This window comes from Frieseomelitta varia, unplaced genomic scaffold (assembly GCF_011392965.1).
Source record: "Frieseomelitta varia isolate USP_RPSP 00005682 unplaced genomic scaffold, Fvar_1.2 scaffold_144, whole genome shotgun sequence".
Classification (NCBI taxonomy): Eukaryota; Metazoa; Arthropoda; class Insecta; order Hymenoptera; family Apidae; genus Frieseomelitta; species Frieseomelitta varia.
The window spans coordinates 194155-210986 of record NW_025109128.1 but is presented as its reverse complement, the minus strand read 5'-3'; the positions used below and the strand labels follow the sequence as shown (position 1 = coordinate 210986).

The window sequence follows — 16832 nt, the reverse complement described above, 5'->3', positions numbered from 1 at the left end:
GTTAATGATATAGATGATATGTTGTAATTTATTAGCATGCCCCATAAAATTTTCTCTTATTTTTATGTAAATAATAATAATAATAAATGAAAAGTAGATGAGATTGCCTTAGTTCTAATCTAGATATAATATTCATGATTTCATTAATTGATCAATAGGTAAGATAATCTGCCTGATCATTTAATCTAGGACAATCTACTTAATATTTGGTCAAATCACTATTACTCCTTATAAATAGCAACAAGTGAATTTGACATTATTAATTATTTATATAAATCATTGCTATTATTGTATATCTTTTCAATCCACTATTATTGTATATCTTTTCAATCTTAGTGTGAAATAACGACTAAAGTAATAACAATGAAATTTATTTCAAATATAGCTGGCTCTGATTATTTCTTACAATCAGTTCAATACTTTGTTACTCCTTAATAAGAATTGCATTTGAAACAAAATCATTGAAGTGGATTAAAAATAAATACAATCTTTTTTATACTAATTCTCAATAGCATTAGGCACTGTCAACCTTTCATTGGAAATGTTCTAATAAATTTCATTTTTAAGAAAGTTAGAAAAATCAGTTTACTAAAAAAAGAAAAAGAAAGATTCGTCATGATCAAACAAGTTCTATTTTTAATGTATTTTAATTTAGTAAAATACATGATAAAATAATATTACTTATTAAATTTAAATTTTTACAATCATTTTTTAAACGGAAGATATGTATTAAATTTCTAAAGTTGCATATTAACAGTTTTTCCATTTTATAGAAATTAAATCTAAATTTACTTTCATATTGTTAACAATATACACAACTAAATTTACAAACTATATGTTAATAAACTTGAATCTGCATTCAATATATATTAAATCACAATATCATTCGCGCTAAAATTTTTATATATAAAAAAAAAGAAATAAAGAAAATATAGTCAAAGAAAACATTTAGTCATTTATATTTCAATTTATTAAGAATCTTTAGTCGTACAGCTGGTAGAATTGTGTTATTCGATCGATGTTGTACTTTATCAGGACATTATATTTACATTAATTTATTCGAAAAATAGGATAATTTAAAAATTAAGTTATAATTTTTAATTATTATTTAAAATATTGAGAGTATCCCAAATTCCTGCATTCGAGACTTAAAATTTATACAAATTGTATTTCCAAAGAAAAAAAGATAATATAATAAAATACTATAAATTGCATACAGTAATTTTACTTTAATATTAGATCCAAAAATTAAAAATTACAAATTTTTAAATGTTGAATAATATTGTATAAAGAGACTTTATTGTCACAACACAAATTTTTTTAACTTTCACATAGAACAAAATATATTTCTACCAACTGTACAATAACTAAATAAAGAACAAGAAAAAAAGGAATATAGAAACTATATCTCCTTGGTTGACGTACAGAATGCTATTTTGTTTCATTAGGTTTAACAATTATTATCACTTCACGCGCCTTGGCAATACATCCTTAAACGCTAACACGCTTATCGCTTTATAGATGTACGACTTGCTTTTATTGGGATACTTTGTATCCCAATATACTTTCTGCATCTCATTCATTGAATTCTTATTTTTGTTATCGAAATAATGCCCCGATTATGCAATGAATTCTTAACTTATTTTTGTGGCACCATTATGATTCACCTTATGATTTACAGTCCAGTTATCTTCTTGTACAGTTTTTAAATATTCTTCTAGTAATGATGCCAAATTACGTCTTTTGAATCGTAATGATTCTTTCACAATATCTCGTAAAAATGCAAGTCGTATATCTAGAGTTCCTTGAATTTGGTGTAAATGTGAAAATAGTGTTGCATAATCTGAAACAAGATTACAATTATTGATAGAAATCGCCTTATAAATTCGCTTCTTCATAGGTTATAGATGCATATAAAGAAATAACAGAAATATCCATTTCAACTTACTTGTACCTCTTCTTCGCACTTCCTTATATACAAGTTCTCGAACGGACAAGTTATGTTTTCTAATATCCTCCAATTCTTTTTTCGTTAAGGTTTTGTCTTTTTCTACTTTAGATTCACGTTTTTCTTCGACATGATTAGACAATCGTTCATCAACCGAATTTTCAACTTTCACACTATTTTCAACACAATCATTAGGAGGTAGATTGTTACACTCATTCTTAATATTTTCTGTTTTCTCAGTTTTTCTTTCTTCATTCTTAGGTGTATCAATATTATTAACTATCGGTGTTAAAGTTGGTGGAGCATCCATGTGATTGTTAGTATGTTCCACTGGAATTGGTTCAAAAACTGGTATCGTTGGCATTTCTGCAAGGCCATTTACTAATTTCTCTGGCGAAGTGATACACGGTGTATTTGATATACTAGGTGTTGTTATGTTTGATGAAACTTGATTCGAGTCGGCAGTCGGAGTCACTTGATTTTTCGTATCATCAACCCATGGTACCGGCGAACTCGGTGGAGTATTCGTAGGTGTATACGACGGCCTTCGTACGACTACATCTTTAGGAATTGGACCTGGTTTTCGTTTATTTGGCGGTGGTTTCGAAGCAAGCGATCCTCCTCCATCCGACGCAGGCAAAGTACGTTTAAGACCTTTAGAAGTTGAAGATGTTGCACCAACCATATCAATATCCGCTTCATCGACCATCATTCTTTTATCTATCTTGAATGGATTACCTGGAACATAATCACGAAAAATTAAATACTCTTTCAAAATAATTAGATTAATCTTAAAACAGATTTTAAATAATCACCAAACATATGTTGTCTAACTGGAGCACTTTCTATTTCTCTCAATGGTGGCGTCATACGTTTTAAATATTCTTGATAATTTCCCATTTGTGCCAAGGGCATTGAGTGAACATAATCATCATCAAGTAATTTTGTATGCAACAATCCAGGTTGTAGAAAATTGGCACGCATTCTAACAACTTGATCTAACAAGGATTTCCGTGGAACATCGAATGCGTTCCTATAACTATGCGCACCACGTTGTTGATTTCTAACTAATCCGACTACAAAACCACCGAATTCATTTAATTGATCCCGTAATCCAGTAAATTTATCTTGTAGTAATGGATGTGATACCTGTTAGATTAGAAAACAAGATTAATTGTGTAAGAAATTTATGTAGATTTAAGAATAGAATTTATATAGATAATAAGTATTTACCAAATCTTTCTTTAAAGGAGTTCTAGGAACAACCCTTACACCTTCTGTTACTGTTGTACTACCATTTACTAAATTTTTTGTCATATTGGCAGTAGCAAGTTGTTTGGAAAGAACTTCATTACATAGTCTGTCAAATTCGATTTTAGCTTGATTTTTTAATCGTTTTAAATAATTTAAGACACTATAGGATAACGAATTATCCATATTATCAGGTATTAATGTTTGTGCTAATGGTGCAGGTGCACCCATTCGTGTTAAAGCTCTTCTAAGAGACTGTAATCCAAAATATAACGTTATTCAAATTTATTAATGAATTGTAACGAATGAACAGTATTTTGATAACCAATTAAAAACTTACCGCTGCATAATAAGTCGGCATTGTTCTCATGTAATTTTGAAATTGCGTTCGCCATTCATTTGTTGGTTTTAATCTGTGCACTTTGAATAATTCTTCCAACAAAGGCAAAAGTACTGGGTAGTTATAAGGCATAACAAATAGATTTACACAAGTTAAATTAGTACTTGCTTTTAAATATCCAAATGGATGACCCACGTCACTTGATTTGTAAGAATTTGCCACAAAAACTTGCCAACAAATGGTCGGTTGTTTTCTGGCTAATATGTATTGCGTTAATGGACTTGGTTCTAATTCATATTTATCAAATGGAAGATTTTCTATCACCATAGGCTCTTGACTGGTGCACGTAAATTTTACGTTCGGATGTGCCGATCTGGGTGGCAAAGAACTAGCACTTAAATCAGGCCAGAAACTTTCAGGAATCGGCCAGAATCCAACTGCGAAACCTTTTTGAGCAGATCTTGGGACGTAAATCAGTCTTCTACAAGAATGCCATGCTGTATTTCCTGGTACCGTTGGATTAGGAAGATACGTCCGCGCCCCATTCGTTGTATTATTTTCATCCTCATTTTCATCATCATCTGCGTGTTGTGTTTCGTTATTTAAAGGTGGAGGATCTGGTCCAATTTTTTCAAAATTTATTACTACACCAGACTGAACCTTTTGCACCAAGGAATCTATACATTGCATCATCATTCTAAAAGATGTTATACAATATGAACGACCTACAATGAGTAATATATTTTTTATGTCAGTATTTCTTATGAACAAGAATGAAATAAATTACGTTATAAAAATATTTTTTATACCTCCAGTAACTTCACACATGGCATCTATAGGAGATGCATCACTTGCAACTAAACCCGTATCCCTTTCAACAGCAGGCGTTCCAGATAAACGGAGTACCAAAGAAAATAATCTTTGATCCCACCTAAATGGCTCCTTTGTTAATTCAGATCCAGGTATGGGAGAGTGCATCGGCAACGTGAACTATAACCATTATTTTTCTATGTCTTAATTGTTTTTTTATATTATAAAGCGCAAAAATATTACAAAAAAATAAATAGATAAATATAAAAACCTTACATCTTGATTCACTCCTTGATTAGTTGTATATTTTCCTCCATCTGTAATTACAACAATTACAGATGGTTCCAAATAAAAGGGACATCTTCCCTGTCCATATGTATCTATACCAGTTTGCATACGATTTATATTCAAAACATCCAAAGCATGTTTCAAAGCAGCACCTAATGTTGTCAACCCAACACATTGTAAATTTTTAAGCTCGTTCATAAAAGTTGCTAAATTCTCTTTCCATCCAGCCTAAAAAAAAAAAGAGACTAAATTAAGAGAAAATATTTTCTTTTTCAATGTAATCATTCAATAACAATAATCATGAAGTATGATATAATATATCATTGAAATGTTTTCTGTGTTAAATATGAAATATCTTAATATTTAATTTTTAAATAAATATATTAAATAAATTATAATAAAGCAAGAAAGATGATGAATGATGATGATTAGCTTCAATTTTAAAAAAATTTAGGAAAGATACAAAATTATAACTTATTGTAAGGTTTGAAGTTCTGTCAATAAAGTTCAGCAATGGAGGAGAAGAAAATTATTCCGCAATGATGAGGACCTCCATGTAACATTAAATATTCAGACAATAAAGAATAGCCACACAAAAATTTACAATGTTTATTATCTACCATACTGATGAGTTTCGTAACTTATCGTTGTGCCAAAAATATCAGTTTACATTTGCTTTCATGATAATTCTTTATTGTCTCAGGATCCAGTATCACATGGAAAATTTATTTTACTTCTCTGCCATTATCAAACTGACAACAGTACCTTAATCCTTATAACAACTTCCAACCTTAAATGACTTTTAATTGATCATCATGTTTCAATTCTGAAAAAAGAAATGTTTTCACTTCAACTTGTAAATACATTTAATATAAATACAAAACTAAATAGGATTAAATCAAAATATTATTGCTAAAGAATAGTAAGAATTAATAAAAAAGATTTGCTTGAAGGAAAATAAATAAAGCGCAGAATCGCAAAATTTGAAAGGAAAAACAATACGACTGTCTTGTCAATAAAATCGTCTATATCAAATAAATTCAAATCATAAATTTGGCGCGCATGTAACCATAGAGAGAGAGAGACCCTCGTGGGCAGGCCCCCACCCCATGTTACTACCCACAATGCTGCTCTTCCGTAACGGAGGACGGAAGATACGGCAAGTGCACGCTGCACTTTGCTACCTTCTTGCCGAGTATCAATTATTCAGCAATCGAAGGGGACCAATAATACGGCAATTTTCCATGAATATATCGACTGGCCGCATGAAACAACGAACCGTGAATGCACTCGAAAGGGAAAACGGAGAAGATATTCGAGAGAAAAAAAATATAATCGAAACTTTTATGCATGGGACACTGTATGTAGGAGCCCAGCACAGAGAGCGTACGTGTGCATGTAAGAAAGAGATACGATGATTTTAGGAACGAGAGAACGGGAAAAGGACAAAAAGCGTGAAAGATACGAACGTTATAAGCAAGTTGAAACATACCTTAATATTCTGGGGCGGATCTTCGAAGGTTAGGAGCATATAACGATCTCCACGGCTCTCTGGTGATCTTTGCCTCACCTGAAAGAAAAAGAAAAAAAAAGAAGGTTTGACCGATTGAAAAATTACGAGTTGCAGGAAAACGAACAAGACACGGGGAATCCGTTATTGCACGTTGCTGTTTCTTTTGACAATGATAACACGAGTTAACGATTGAGCACAGTAACCACAATTGAATCTCCCGGCTGGGAAAGCTGTCTGACTAGCGTACCTTCACGAAAGTCTCCACGGCGCTTTTGGCTACATCCAAAAGCGTGGGTCGCCCGCCCAAATATGCCCTCTGATTCATGGAGGCCGACGTGTCGATCAAAAAGACTATTATGGTCATCTTCGCGAGGCGAACCCGCTCGTTCTCGAGGTCGTAACTGCGGCCCGAGACCTCCCGTAGTCAGAACTAGCTAGCTAACAGCCCTACGACGGCGTGGCGCATAGCTGCTTCGACCATTGAACGCTCCCGAATACGCTCTATGAAAAACTTCTTTTATCGTAACGGCGCCCGCTTCGCTCTTACTCTCTTTCGATCTCTCTCTTTCTTTTCTTTTTACTTCTCTTTCTTTCTTCCTATATTTATATATGTGTGTATACGTGTATGTATATATATATATATTAATATATATATATGTATGTGTATACGTCCTTTTCTCTATCTTTTTCTACACCAAACTGAATATCTACTGCTACGTCGCGCGCTTCTGGTGCTTGAATGTGCCTGGTGAACAGCAGGACAGCAGCTGAAACGCAGCCACGAGATCGCGAGTAGTCGTGTCGTGAGTCGGAGAAGTCCGTCTGCCAGTCTGTCCGCTTGTTCTCTCGTTCGTTCCTCTCTTCTTTTCCTATCCTCACCCTACCTGTATCTTTCTCTTCTTTTCTTTCTCTTTCTGTCTCACTTTCGCTATCACAATATCCTTTATCTTCTCACAGTTTCTATCGTTCTCAGTCTTTCATCTCTTTTCTTACCACAGATGATGTGTGTACAGTTGTCCTACTCTTTACCTGTCGCTCTTTCTTACTCTTTCGACTTAATGAGAACAAAACTTAACCTTCTCTCTCGAAGTTTCATTCGTCTCTGTTGACGGTAGTTTCGCTTCGCTCGTGGTACACTGCGTCGCGAATCACGTGATTTCGCGGAGCTTTTCTCTATTGGCTGTTCTCCCTTCACAGTGTGATAGACATTATGATTCAACGTTGTACGTTGTGTAAGTGCGTATCAGTACGTTGTGTCTCGAATGGAATAGTTGATTTCTACACATTTTACATATTCCACGGCCCACACAATGTGGTGAAGTTGGGTATGTTCTAACTTGCCAAGTGGATAAAGACATGTATATGTAAGAACGAAGATAATATTACAATTAATAGGTAACCTATTTGTTTTATCTTATTAGCAAGATTTGGCGCTGCTTTGAGTGCATATTTCTTTCCTATCTTGTTATAATCGTGTAATAGTGTGTATTAGAATGTGTTGTGTAATATATATATACTCCTCGACATGTTTTGATTAATTTAATAATCGTATCAAGAAATTAACAAAGAAACGGACAATTCAATAACATTTCGATGCGCTACGTTTAATGCATAAGAAATCTATTGTAAATGTTATAAGGAAATAAAATAAATTGCTTTGAGTCGTATGTACTATTGAATCATTTTTCACCTATCCACTTTTATGTTTTCTTTCACTTTAATGCTGCAAGGGATCCTTCGACTGTATGTATGTATGTATTTTTCTGTTTGCGTTTAATAAATCTAAAAAATTTCATAGACTTAATAAGACAACTAATTGAAGGAAATAACAAATCGAAAAACTTTATTATTATTACAAAATGGCGGGTTTTTAATTCTAAATTGGTTACAATTACTGTAACTAACAATGAATTAGACAAATTGTACTATATTTTACATATTCTAACCTGTAAAATGCGTATTGCGTTGTATGATTTAATAGTTACAGGTTGTGCGAAAGCTATTATAAAAATAACTATTCCAGTGTATTATTCCAGTATTATATAATACAAATAAAATTTTATTAAGAAATATGAATCAGTTAAATCCATCTAAACGCAAAAAAGTTGTCGACCTTTTAAAAAAATTTGAAGAAAACAGAAGAAATGTAAGACAATTTTTCTTTTTGAAAAAATTGATAAACTAAACGTTTTTGGATATTTTATTGCCTCTTAATATATTTTTAGACATCTGAATCCATCATGACATTCAGTTTTAATAAAAAACGAATTCGTCGTTTAAGTAAATTAAATGATGTTAAAGAAAACTGTAAAGGTATTTTGTATTGGATGTTACGTGATTTTAGGATACAAGGTATATATTTCTAAGTTTTACTGTAACTCGTGCAGTAGTATTGATAAAATTTAATATTTTCAGATAATTGGGCTTTGCTTTTTGCCCAAAAAATTGCTTTAAAAAATGATGTACCTCTTCATATATGTTTTTGCATAATGCCAAATTTTCTGAATGCTTCTATAAGATATTATAAATTTCTTTTGAAAGGATTATTAGAAATTGAAAAAGAATGTAAACAATTAAAGATAAACTTTCATCTTTTGCACGGCGAACCAAATATGAGAATTCTTAAATTTGTAAAAATGTATAACATGGGAGCTGTGATTGTGGACTTTTATCCATTGAAGTTACCCATGTACTGGGTTGATAATGTACAGAAGAATCTTCCAAAAAATATTCCTATTTGCCAAGTAAACATAATTTTAGTTAGTAATCCAATTTATAAATAATCCTTTGAGAGATTGATGTATGTTTTTTAAAGGTAGATGCTCATAATATTGTACCCTGCTGGCATGCATCATCAGAGCAAGAATTTGCTGCTAGAACTATAAGAAATAAAATAAATGTAAAACTAGAGGAATTTTTAACAGAATTTCCTCCTGTTATTGAGCACCCATATTTAACAAAAGAAAATTTTGAAAGCAATAATTGGGATATAGCTTTGCAAGATGTAGATACAGATAAGTTGGTGAATGAAATTACATGGGCTGAACCAGGGTATATGGGTGGTATTAAGGAATTAGAAAATTTTATACAGAATCGTTTACAAAAATATGGAGATGAGCGTAATAATCCTTTATCAAATGCCACTAGTAATTTGTCACCTTGGTTTCATTTTGGTATGATCTCGGTACAACGATGTATTTTGGAAATAAAAGAATATAAAAGATTGTATAAAAAGTCAGTCGAATCTTTCATGGAGGAAACTATCATTAGAAGAGAACTCAGTGATAATTTTTGTTTCTATAATGAAAAGTATGATCTTGTTGAAGGTGCCTATCCTTGGGCTATAGAAACATTAAATAAACATAGGTAATTTATTTTATTTATTATAAATTGTGTATATTAATTACTAATAGTTGATTACATTACATTTAGGAAGGATAAACGAAAATATGTATATTCTTTAAGTCAATTAGAAAATTTTAAAACTCACGATGATCTATGGAATGCATGTCAAAATCAAATGGTAATAGTTGGAAAGATGCATGGATTTTTAAGAATGTATTGGGCAAAAAAAATTTTAGAATGGACTGAAACACCCGAGATTGCATTAGAATGGGCCAATTACTTAAATAATAAGTATAGCATAGATGGTTGTGACCCTAATGGTTATGTAGGTCAGTTCTCTATCTATACTTGTGTATGAATACTTGTATTTTATATGAGATAGTACATTGTATTTGTTTTATAGGTTGCATGTGGTCTATCTGTGGTGTCCATGATCATGGTTGGTCAGAAAGAGATATATTTGGGAAAATAAGATACATGAATTATGAGGGATGTAAACGAAAATTTAATGTTGCCGAATTTGTTAAGAAATGGGGGAAGAAGGAAGATAATTAGCTTATATAAAGGCATAGCTACTAATTACAATTATATAGCTGTTAATTATTTATTAAAATTTATCCATTCACTCAATCTTAGAAAAATGTATATATATATTTTAGAAAACAAATATAAATATATATTTTAGAAAACAAAATATATAGTTTGTATCAATATATAGTTTTTAATTGTTAATATTTATCTACATTTTATATCCTTGCATAATAATGAAAGTGAAGTAGGAACTGCATCTAATGAAGTCAAAGAAAGTGCAGCAGCCTTTAAAGCTAAGGAAAGACAACTGGTTTCATCTAGATTTTTATGAATTCCATAAATTATTCCAGCAGTAAGGCAATCACCACAACCACTCACATTGAATGTTTCATTTGGATCATCAGAAATAAAAGATGAGGGAGGATATAAGCGAGATGTTATCATAGTGTGAGCAACCAATCTTCCTTCTGTATCATAAAAGGGATCATTTCCGAAGGCTTTACGAGCGACCTACAAAAAGTAATGTCAATTATTTAATCCTATATTTATATTTTTCAGATTTATTTCAATTGTTAAATATTTACCAATACTCCATGTGATCCTAATGTACTTATAACCACTGGGATAAATTCAGCTATTTGCTCTGCAATTGCTTTTACTTCTTCTAAATCCATAAATAATTTGTTGTCAGGTACTGGTATGCCAAGATATTTCCCAATAACTGACAGTTCATTTCTATTTGGTGATATAAAATGTAAAACATTTTGCCATTGTGATTTTGTTTCAAATACTCTTGTTGCTTTGTTCACATCTGTAGGTTCATACCAAACTAAAAAAACAAATTTGATTTTATTACATTTTAATTTGAATATAATTATATTTTATGTTAATAAACAAATGTTTAAAATGTATACAAAGTAGAAAAGCTGTACATATATTTTAAATTTTATGTTAAGAAATGTTTATATAAAATACTTTTTATTATTTTCAATTTAATAAAAATATCATCTTTAATACATAACAAAATATTTCAATACATTGAATACAATTTTTATTGCGGTTATTTTATTTCAGTATGCTATTTAAATAATGGCGCTAAATGTAAATGCATTCGCTGCAACATGGAGCGCTGCTAAAGCGCTAAAAATTCTTCATCTGTATAGATATCTATTAACCGCATATTTCATTCAAAACAGTGTATGTGTAAGTTAATTACATGTTGCAACCAAAAAAAAAGAAACACTTTGCAACGCATAAATAATAATAAATTAGAAACTGTTAATTAAGAATTAAAACAGTTGCCCAGAATGGGTAAAACTCGAAATGGAAAGGCTGCTGTTATATGTACAGCACTGGCGTTCGTTTTTATTATAATTGCATTCACCACACCCAATTGGCTTGAAACAGACGGAAAATTGGAAAGTCCAAAATTTATCAGAATTGGTAATTTGATTTATAATGTTTTCATTCTAATAAGAAAAATGTCATTTAAATATTACATCACTTGTCACTAATATAACATGCATTATTATTGCAGGTTTATGGCAAGTGTGTTTTCAAGGATTTGAAGATCCACATCACTTGTATGATACTAAATTTTATGGTTGTTGGTGGGTGTTTGAAGAAGAATATTACATAATACATGACATACTCCTGCCAGATTTTTTTGTTGCAACGCAATTCTTTTTTACTTTATGTCTGACTTTATTATTAATAGGAGGTTTCTTAGCTGCATTGTATATGTGTTGCTCACAGCGTCATGATAAATATCAGTTACTTTTATGGACAACTGGTGGAAATTTGTTATTAGGTGGAATATGTGGCATTATTGCCGTTATGATATTTGGCGCACGAGGCGATGGTAGAGATTGGATGCCTAATTGGGAACATAATGATATTAGCTGGTCTTATGCATTAGCTGTAATTGGTAGTTTTATTTTAGTTATATCAGGTACATTGTTTTTGATTGAAGGCCGTAGACACAAAAAAAAACAAGAAAAAATATTACATGAAGAACAGAAGACACATACTACTATTTAAGTTGAACATAGTCTTCATCACTAAAGATGACTGTATGATAAATTATCCATGATATTGAAGATCTGGATAGGAGATCTAAATTTAGACTTATTTTTTTGTATGTTCTGCACAAACTTTTTGAAGATATTCATATACTTTAATATTTATATTTATTATCTTTAAAAGTATCGCTCATTTACGAACAAAGTGCATTATCTTTTGTATATTTTATATACTTTTGCGAAAATTTGAAGGTAGCAATATATAGAAAGAAAATATTTCATATATTTGTAACTTGTAATGAAAAGTTTCGTATATAAGTGCATTTATTGTTTTATAAACTAATCCGCGTATAAAATTTGCTAACGAATCCGTCCATAAAAAAGACTAAGAGTTTATGAAAAGACTAAGAGTCTATAGAAATAAGTGATGTTAATTATCTAACTGAAGTCTAATATTTAATATTATAAAATTGTACGAGAAGTTGGGCAGTAATAAAGTAACTTGTTTCAAATTTTCTCTCTTCGTGTTTATGTTAATTTCTCCATAAAATTTGTCTTTGAAATTGGTAAATGGCTATTCACTGGAAAAATTCGGACAGGAAAATAATTAAATTCCAAAGAGTAAACACGGTCAAACTCTGACCCATTTTACTATCGGGGGGGAAATAATTCAACGTGAGTTACGACTAAGATTGCGTGCACGAAGATCGACGTTAGGTGTAAGTCGTTGACCTAGTTTAGCTCCTATTTTAATCAACAACTTCTACAATTTCGCGTACTATATCGATCACACTTGGAAAGGTGTTACTACTGGTTCTGTATCACCCTCTGATACTTGACAATATTTACGGAAGCGTAAAATGATTAATAAAACAGCGTATTTGAAATGAATAATAAATTCCAATTTTATCTTGATTTATTTCGTTCGCAGTATTTTTCAATTTTCTAATTGAAATCTAATGCAAAGAACTAAGTCGCATAATTTCAATGGATTTAAATTATGTGAATTGCATCACGGTGAATCATGAGCTAAATGACGGAATAAGTTGATTCCAAGAATCTTAATTGAACTTTATTAATAATTTAAATAAATTTAAATAAATTTTTTTCTACAAAATTCGAGATATCAATTTTTTTTTAGACAGTTTTAAAACTATTTTTCGCGGCTGTCTCTTTAAATTTAACATTTTAATTCGGAAATCTAAATTTGAAAAACGAAAGATTAAAGTTAAAAAAAAAAATTGATTTAAGTAATTTTAATATTTCCATTTATTTTTTGAGATTTTATGATTTAAAAATAATTCATGTAAAACGTCAATGACGCAATATCATAATACAAGAAATTTACATAAAAATTCTCATACGAGCAGCGTTTCCCATTTTAATACTCTTTACCATTAATACTCTGTAATGTTTTCTTTGTTAAATATTTCATTAGCATAAAATTTTTCTACCTATAATATTATACAAATTTCTGAAACTTTTAATACACTTTTTAATAATTTTCAATAATGTTTTTGTGATTAGATCAACATAATTATCGTTAATTTTTATTATAAAAATGTTCAGTAAATATTTGTTATATTACATAAATTTTCTACTAGACAATGAAAAAAAGTTCCATCAATATCTTTTTTTTAAACGTGATTGACATATTAAGTATGTTAATTAGGCATTGAGAACCTTTTCTTTGTCATAACTACTAGTTTGCACTCGTGGGATACTCACGATTTTACAAGGTTAGGTTAGATGGTAAGCTACATGGTCACCACACAACATAACGTGTTTGGGTGTGGTTAATACCGTGGGATCTTTACTAGATCAGTAGATTTAAATTGTTTGCCGTACGTGCATCTAGATCGTGATCATTTACAAATCTTTCATAATGAAGAAAAGAAGCTTCTCCGGTAATGTTGGTGTCGGTGTCTTCATTGTTGGTCTCGTGTGTGTTTGCGTTGCATTTGGTACACCAGCATGGCTAGTGAGCGATTATCGTATCACTGGTGCAAAACTCGACAAATTAGGCCTATGGACGCATTGCTTTAGATCACTTCCGAATCCTCAAGAAATGGACGCACCAAGACGCTTTTTCGTTGGTTGTAGATGGGTGTATGATCCCTTCACCGCAGGATACTCTGACATTCGAGGTTTTCTACTCCCTCGTGAGTGCCTTCTTTTTTTCTTCAATCATCTTTATTAATATTTATAAATTTAATAAAGCGGTATGTTCTCATTTTGTGTGTCATAATTATTAATTTCTTTATTACAGCATTTATGATAGCAACACAGTTTTTCTTTACTTTGTGCTTCCTCTTGACTATGATATCATTCGTATTGATATTACTGTTCACTCTGTGCTGCGATCCAGAGCAAAAACGTTATGTACAACTTATCATGATAATTGGAGGTTTACTGCTGGTTGGTGGAATAAGTGGTGGATTAGCTGTAATTATATTTGCTTGTTTGGGAAACACTGATGGCTGGATGCCTGGACATGCAAATAATTTCTTTGGCTGGTCCTTTATAATGGCAGCTCTGGGTAGCATACTGACTATTATAGCAGGAGCACTTTTCCTTGTTGAAGCAAATCTTCAACATAAGAAGAGAGAGTATTTGAAAGAATCTCAAACAAGATTTCAGCTTGAATCTCGTACATGAGTTAGAACATTATTATCACATAAGACTTGCACAATATTTTAGTATCAAAACTTTGTAATATTATTCCGTCCATGTATTGAATAGTTTTTAACGATAGTAGAGTGTAAGACATGTTTTTCATTATTCTAGTACAAAGTACGTTGTAAAGCAAGATTTGTATTTTTGTAAGTTTTATATATACAAGTGTATAAAATTGTATCGAATAGTATTGAGAAAGAGATCTCTCTATGCTAAATACTTTGAGTATTCGTCGGCAATATATTAAGCAATTAATATATATTTAAAGCTAATTACTTTAGTGAAGGAAGAGTACTCTCAACTGTATTTAATAGAAAGATTTTCTTTTCTTACAAATTGCAAAAATTGTTATAGAAAGTTGTATAAATTTTATAATGTAAACATCTACTGCCAGTGGTCAATTTATACGTACAAGATTTATATACGTATTAATTTAATTATCCGTCCTTAAATGTAAATTGTGAAAGAATTGTTTTTATCTAAACACATCGTTTTTTTTTGTAATATATCTTTACTTCAATAAAAATAAAATTAAATGTTCAAGAGTTATTATTTATATATTATTTCGTTTTAGTTTGAGAATCACTGATCTGACTATAGGCAGAAATCCTATAGGATGTTAACTAATTGTAAGTTATATTGTTGGCAGTACTGAAACGATGAAAGGTGTGGCCAGTTTACGTTAAACAGAATATTTTTGACATTTATAAACAAACGATTTGTTAACGTAGATCACTAATCAATATCAAACAATCGGCATGTCTATCGATAAACAAGATTATCACCGCGCGTCAAGTAAGCAATATTATTCTTTAGCCTTGCTCTAAATGAAGAACATTCATAACCTCTATTAATTGTTCATATCTTTTTTAGACGCGGTAGTACTCGGTGGAGTAATTACATACATTGCTGGATTACTGTTGGTCATAGCGTTTACCAGGTAATCGTTTTCAAACGTTAAAATTTGTCATGTAATATTAATTCTGGAATTCTTTAGATATTTGATATACAATAGAATATTTTTTATAAATATTCCTTATTTTTAATAACAGTTTTGAATGTTGAATTAATTTAATTTCAGTCCCTATTGGATTGAATCTTATCAAGAGACATTCAGCAATTTTAAACATATGGGACTTTGGGAATATTGTTTCAAACAATTTAGATATCCATATTATCAGTTTGACAAAGAATTTGATGGATGTCATCATATTTTCTCAGAAGAATATTACGTGATCAGAGAATGGTTATTGCCAGGATGGTTGATGGTTGTACAAACGTTTGTGACACTTGCTCTTTTACTCTCATTCTTTGCGCAAGCTGTGATTGTGTTGACCTTAGTCCGTTGGCCTTTGAAATTTGTATTGAATTATGAATGGTTGCTTTCAGCCACTGCTTTCGTGTGTTGCGTCACAGCAGGTAAATAAAGTTTTTCAGTATTACAATATCAGTTGCATAGACGTATCTATGATTTTCAAATGATTTTTAAATTTCAGGTACTTTACTGTTTTTAGCAGTGTCAATATTTGGAGGGCAATGTTGGCGTAGAGACTGGTTAATGTATCCAAACTTCAATCATTTATCATGGTCGTATGGTTTGGCAGTTATTTCATTCATGTTCCATTGGTTAGCTTCATGTTTGTTGTATTTGGATGCAAAAGCTGGTTATAGATTGCGCAAAGAATCTCGAAATTTAGTGATGCAAATGCAGCCTAATTTACAAAGTCATCAAGGATTATCAAGGGGAGGGTATATATAATCCTTCGTTATATTGATAGTATCCAAACACGATTTGTTCACATAGAGATTTTTAACCATTTTCAATAACATTAATTATAAATGGAGATTCATAGATCTGCTTTCAAAGTCACATTGTTATGTGATACTGTTCTGTAATTCAGTGCGCATTTTCTGCGATAATATTTAACTCCGTCCATTTTTTACAAAAATCTATATCATTAGATTAAGAGAACTATTTTTACATTTCTATATTGTTATTTTATATATACGTATAAATATATATTTAATATTAGAATATTTTATATGTTACAAACATCAAATAACTGTGACAAAAATTATTGAAATTAAAAACTCATAAAAGTTACGTAT

At 30.8% G+C, this 16832-nt stretch overlaps 6 protein-coding genes across 10 annotated transcripts in view; 4 read left to right on the top strand and 2 right to left on the bottom strand.

The window, feature by feature from the left end:
- Positions 1-1383: 1383 nt before the first annotated feature.
- LOC122532941 (integrator complex subunit 6) lies at positions 1384-6913 on the bottom strand. Its single transcript, XM_043662158.1, has 9 exons — positions 6398-6913; positions 6130-6207; positions 4626-4865; positions 4349-4529; positions 3540-4264; positions 3182-3454; positions 2764-3097; positions 1949-2686; positions 1384-1843 (listed from the first exon to the last, which is right to left on the bottom strand). Exons 1-9 carry the CDS (start codon positions 6512-6514, stop codon positions 1635-1637), a joined length of 2895 nt encoding a protein of 964 aa, XP_043518093.1. The 5' UTR covers positions 6515-6913; the 3' UTR covers positions 1384-1634.
- Positions 6914-7337: 424 nt separating this feature from the next.
- LOC122533088 (deoxyribodipyrimidine photo-lyase) lies at positions 7338-10054 on the top strand. 2 transcript variants are annotated; one of them, XM_043662469.1, is made up of 7 exons: positions 7338-7901; positions 8132-8296; positions 8376-8502; positions 8566-8894; positions 8966-9516; positions 9583-9824; positions 9899-10054. In XM_043662469.1, exons 2-7 carry the CDS (start codon positions 8222-8224, stop codon positions 10048-10050), a joined length of 1476 nt encoding a protein of 491 aa, XP_043518404.1. In that variant the 5' UTR covers positions 7338-7901; positions 8132-8221; the 3' UTR covers positions 10051-10054. The 2 variants fall into 2 exon arrangements, with proteins under 2 accessions (XP_043518404.1, XP_043518412.1); XM_043662477.1 differs by having other exon boundaries at positions 7857-8296; positions 9616-9824.
- Positions 10055-10196: 142 nt separating this feature from the next.
- LOC122533003 (pseudouridine-metabolizing bifunctional protein C1861.05) overlaps positions 10197-16832 on the bottom strand; it is a 36680-nt gene continuing 30044 nt past the window's right edge. For all 4 annotated transcript variants that reach the window (XM_043662306.1, XM_043662280.1, XM_043662288.1 and 1 more), the window contains 2 exons: positions 10611-10855; positions 10197-10536 (listed from right to left, as the gene is read on the bottom strand). In XM_043662306.1, coding sequence (XP_043518241.1) covers positions 10231-10536; positions 10611-10855 — 551 coding nt within the window. In that variant the 3' untranslated portion in view covers positions 10197-10230. The remainder of the gene's footprint in view (positions 10537-10610; positions 10856-16832) is intronic.
- Positions 11127-12560, top strand: LOC122533202. The gene is made up of 2 exons (XM_043662676.1): positions 11127-11469; positions 11564-12560. Exons 1-2 carry the CDS (start codon positions 11334-11336, stop codon positions 12064-12066), a joined length of 639 nt encoding a protein of 212 aa, XP_043518611.1. The 5' UTR covers positions 11127-11333; the 3' UTR covers positions 12067-12560.
- Positions 13712-15260, top strand: LOC122533195. The gene is made up of 2 exons (XM_043662663.1): positions 13712-14209; positions 14317-15260. Exons 1-2 carry the CDS (start codon positions 13933-13935, stop codon positions 14703-14705), a joined length of 666 nt encoding a protein of 221 aa, XP_043518598.1. The 5' UTR covers positions 13712-13932; the 3' UTR covers positions 14706-15260.
- Positions 15364-16716, top strand: LOC122533177. Its single transcript, XM_043662623.1, has 4 exons — positions 15364-15518; positions 15597-15663; positions 15805-16142; positions 16220-16716. Exons 1-4 carry the CDS (start codon positions 15482-15484, stop codon positions 16480-16482), a joined length of 705 nt encoding a protein of 234 aa, XP_043518558.1. The 5' UTR covers positions 15364-15481; the 3' UTR covers positions 16483-16716.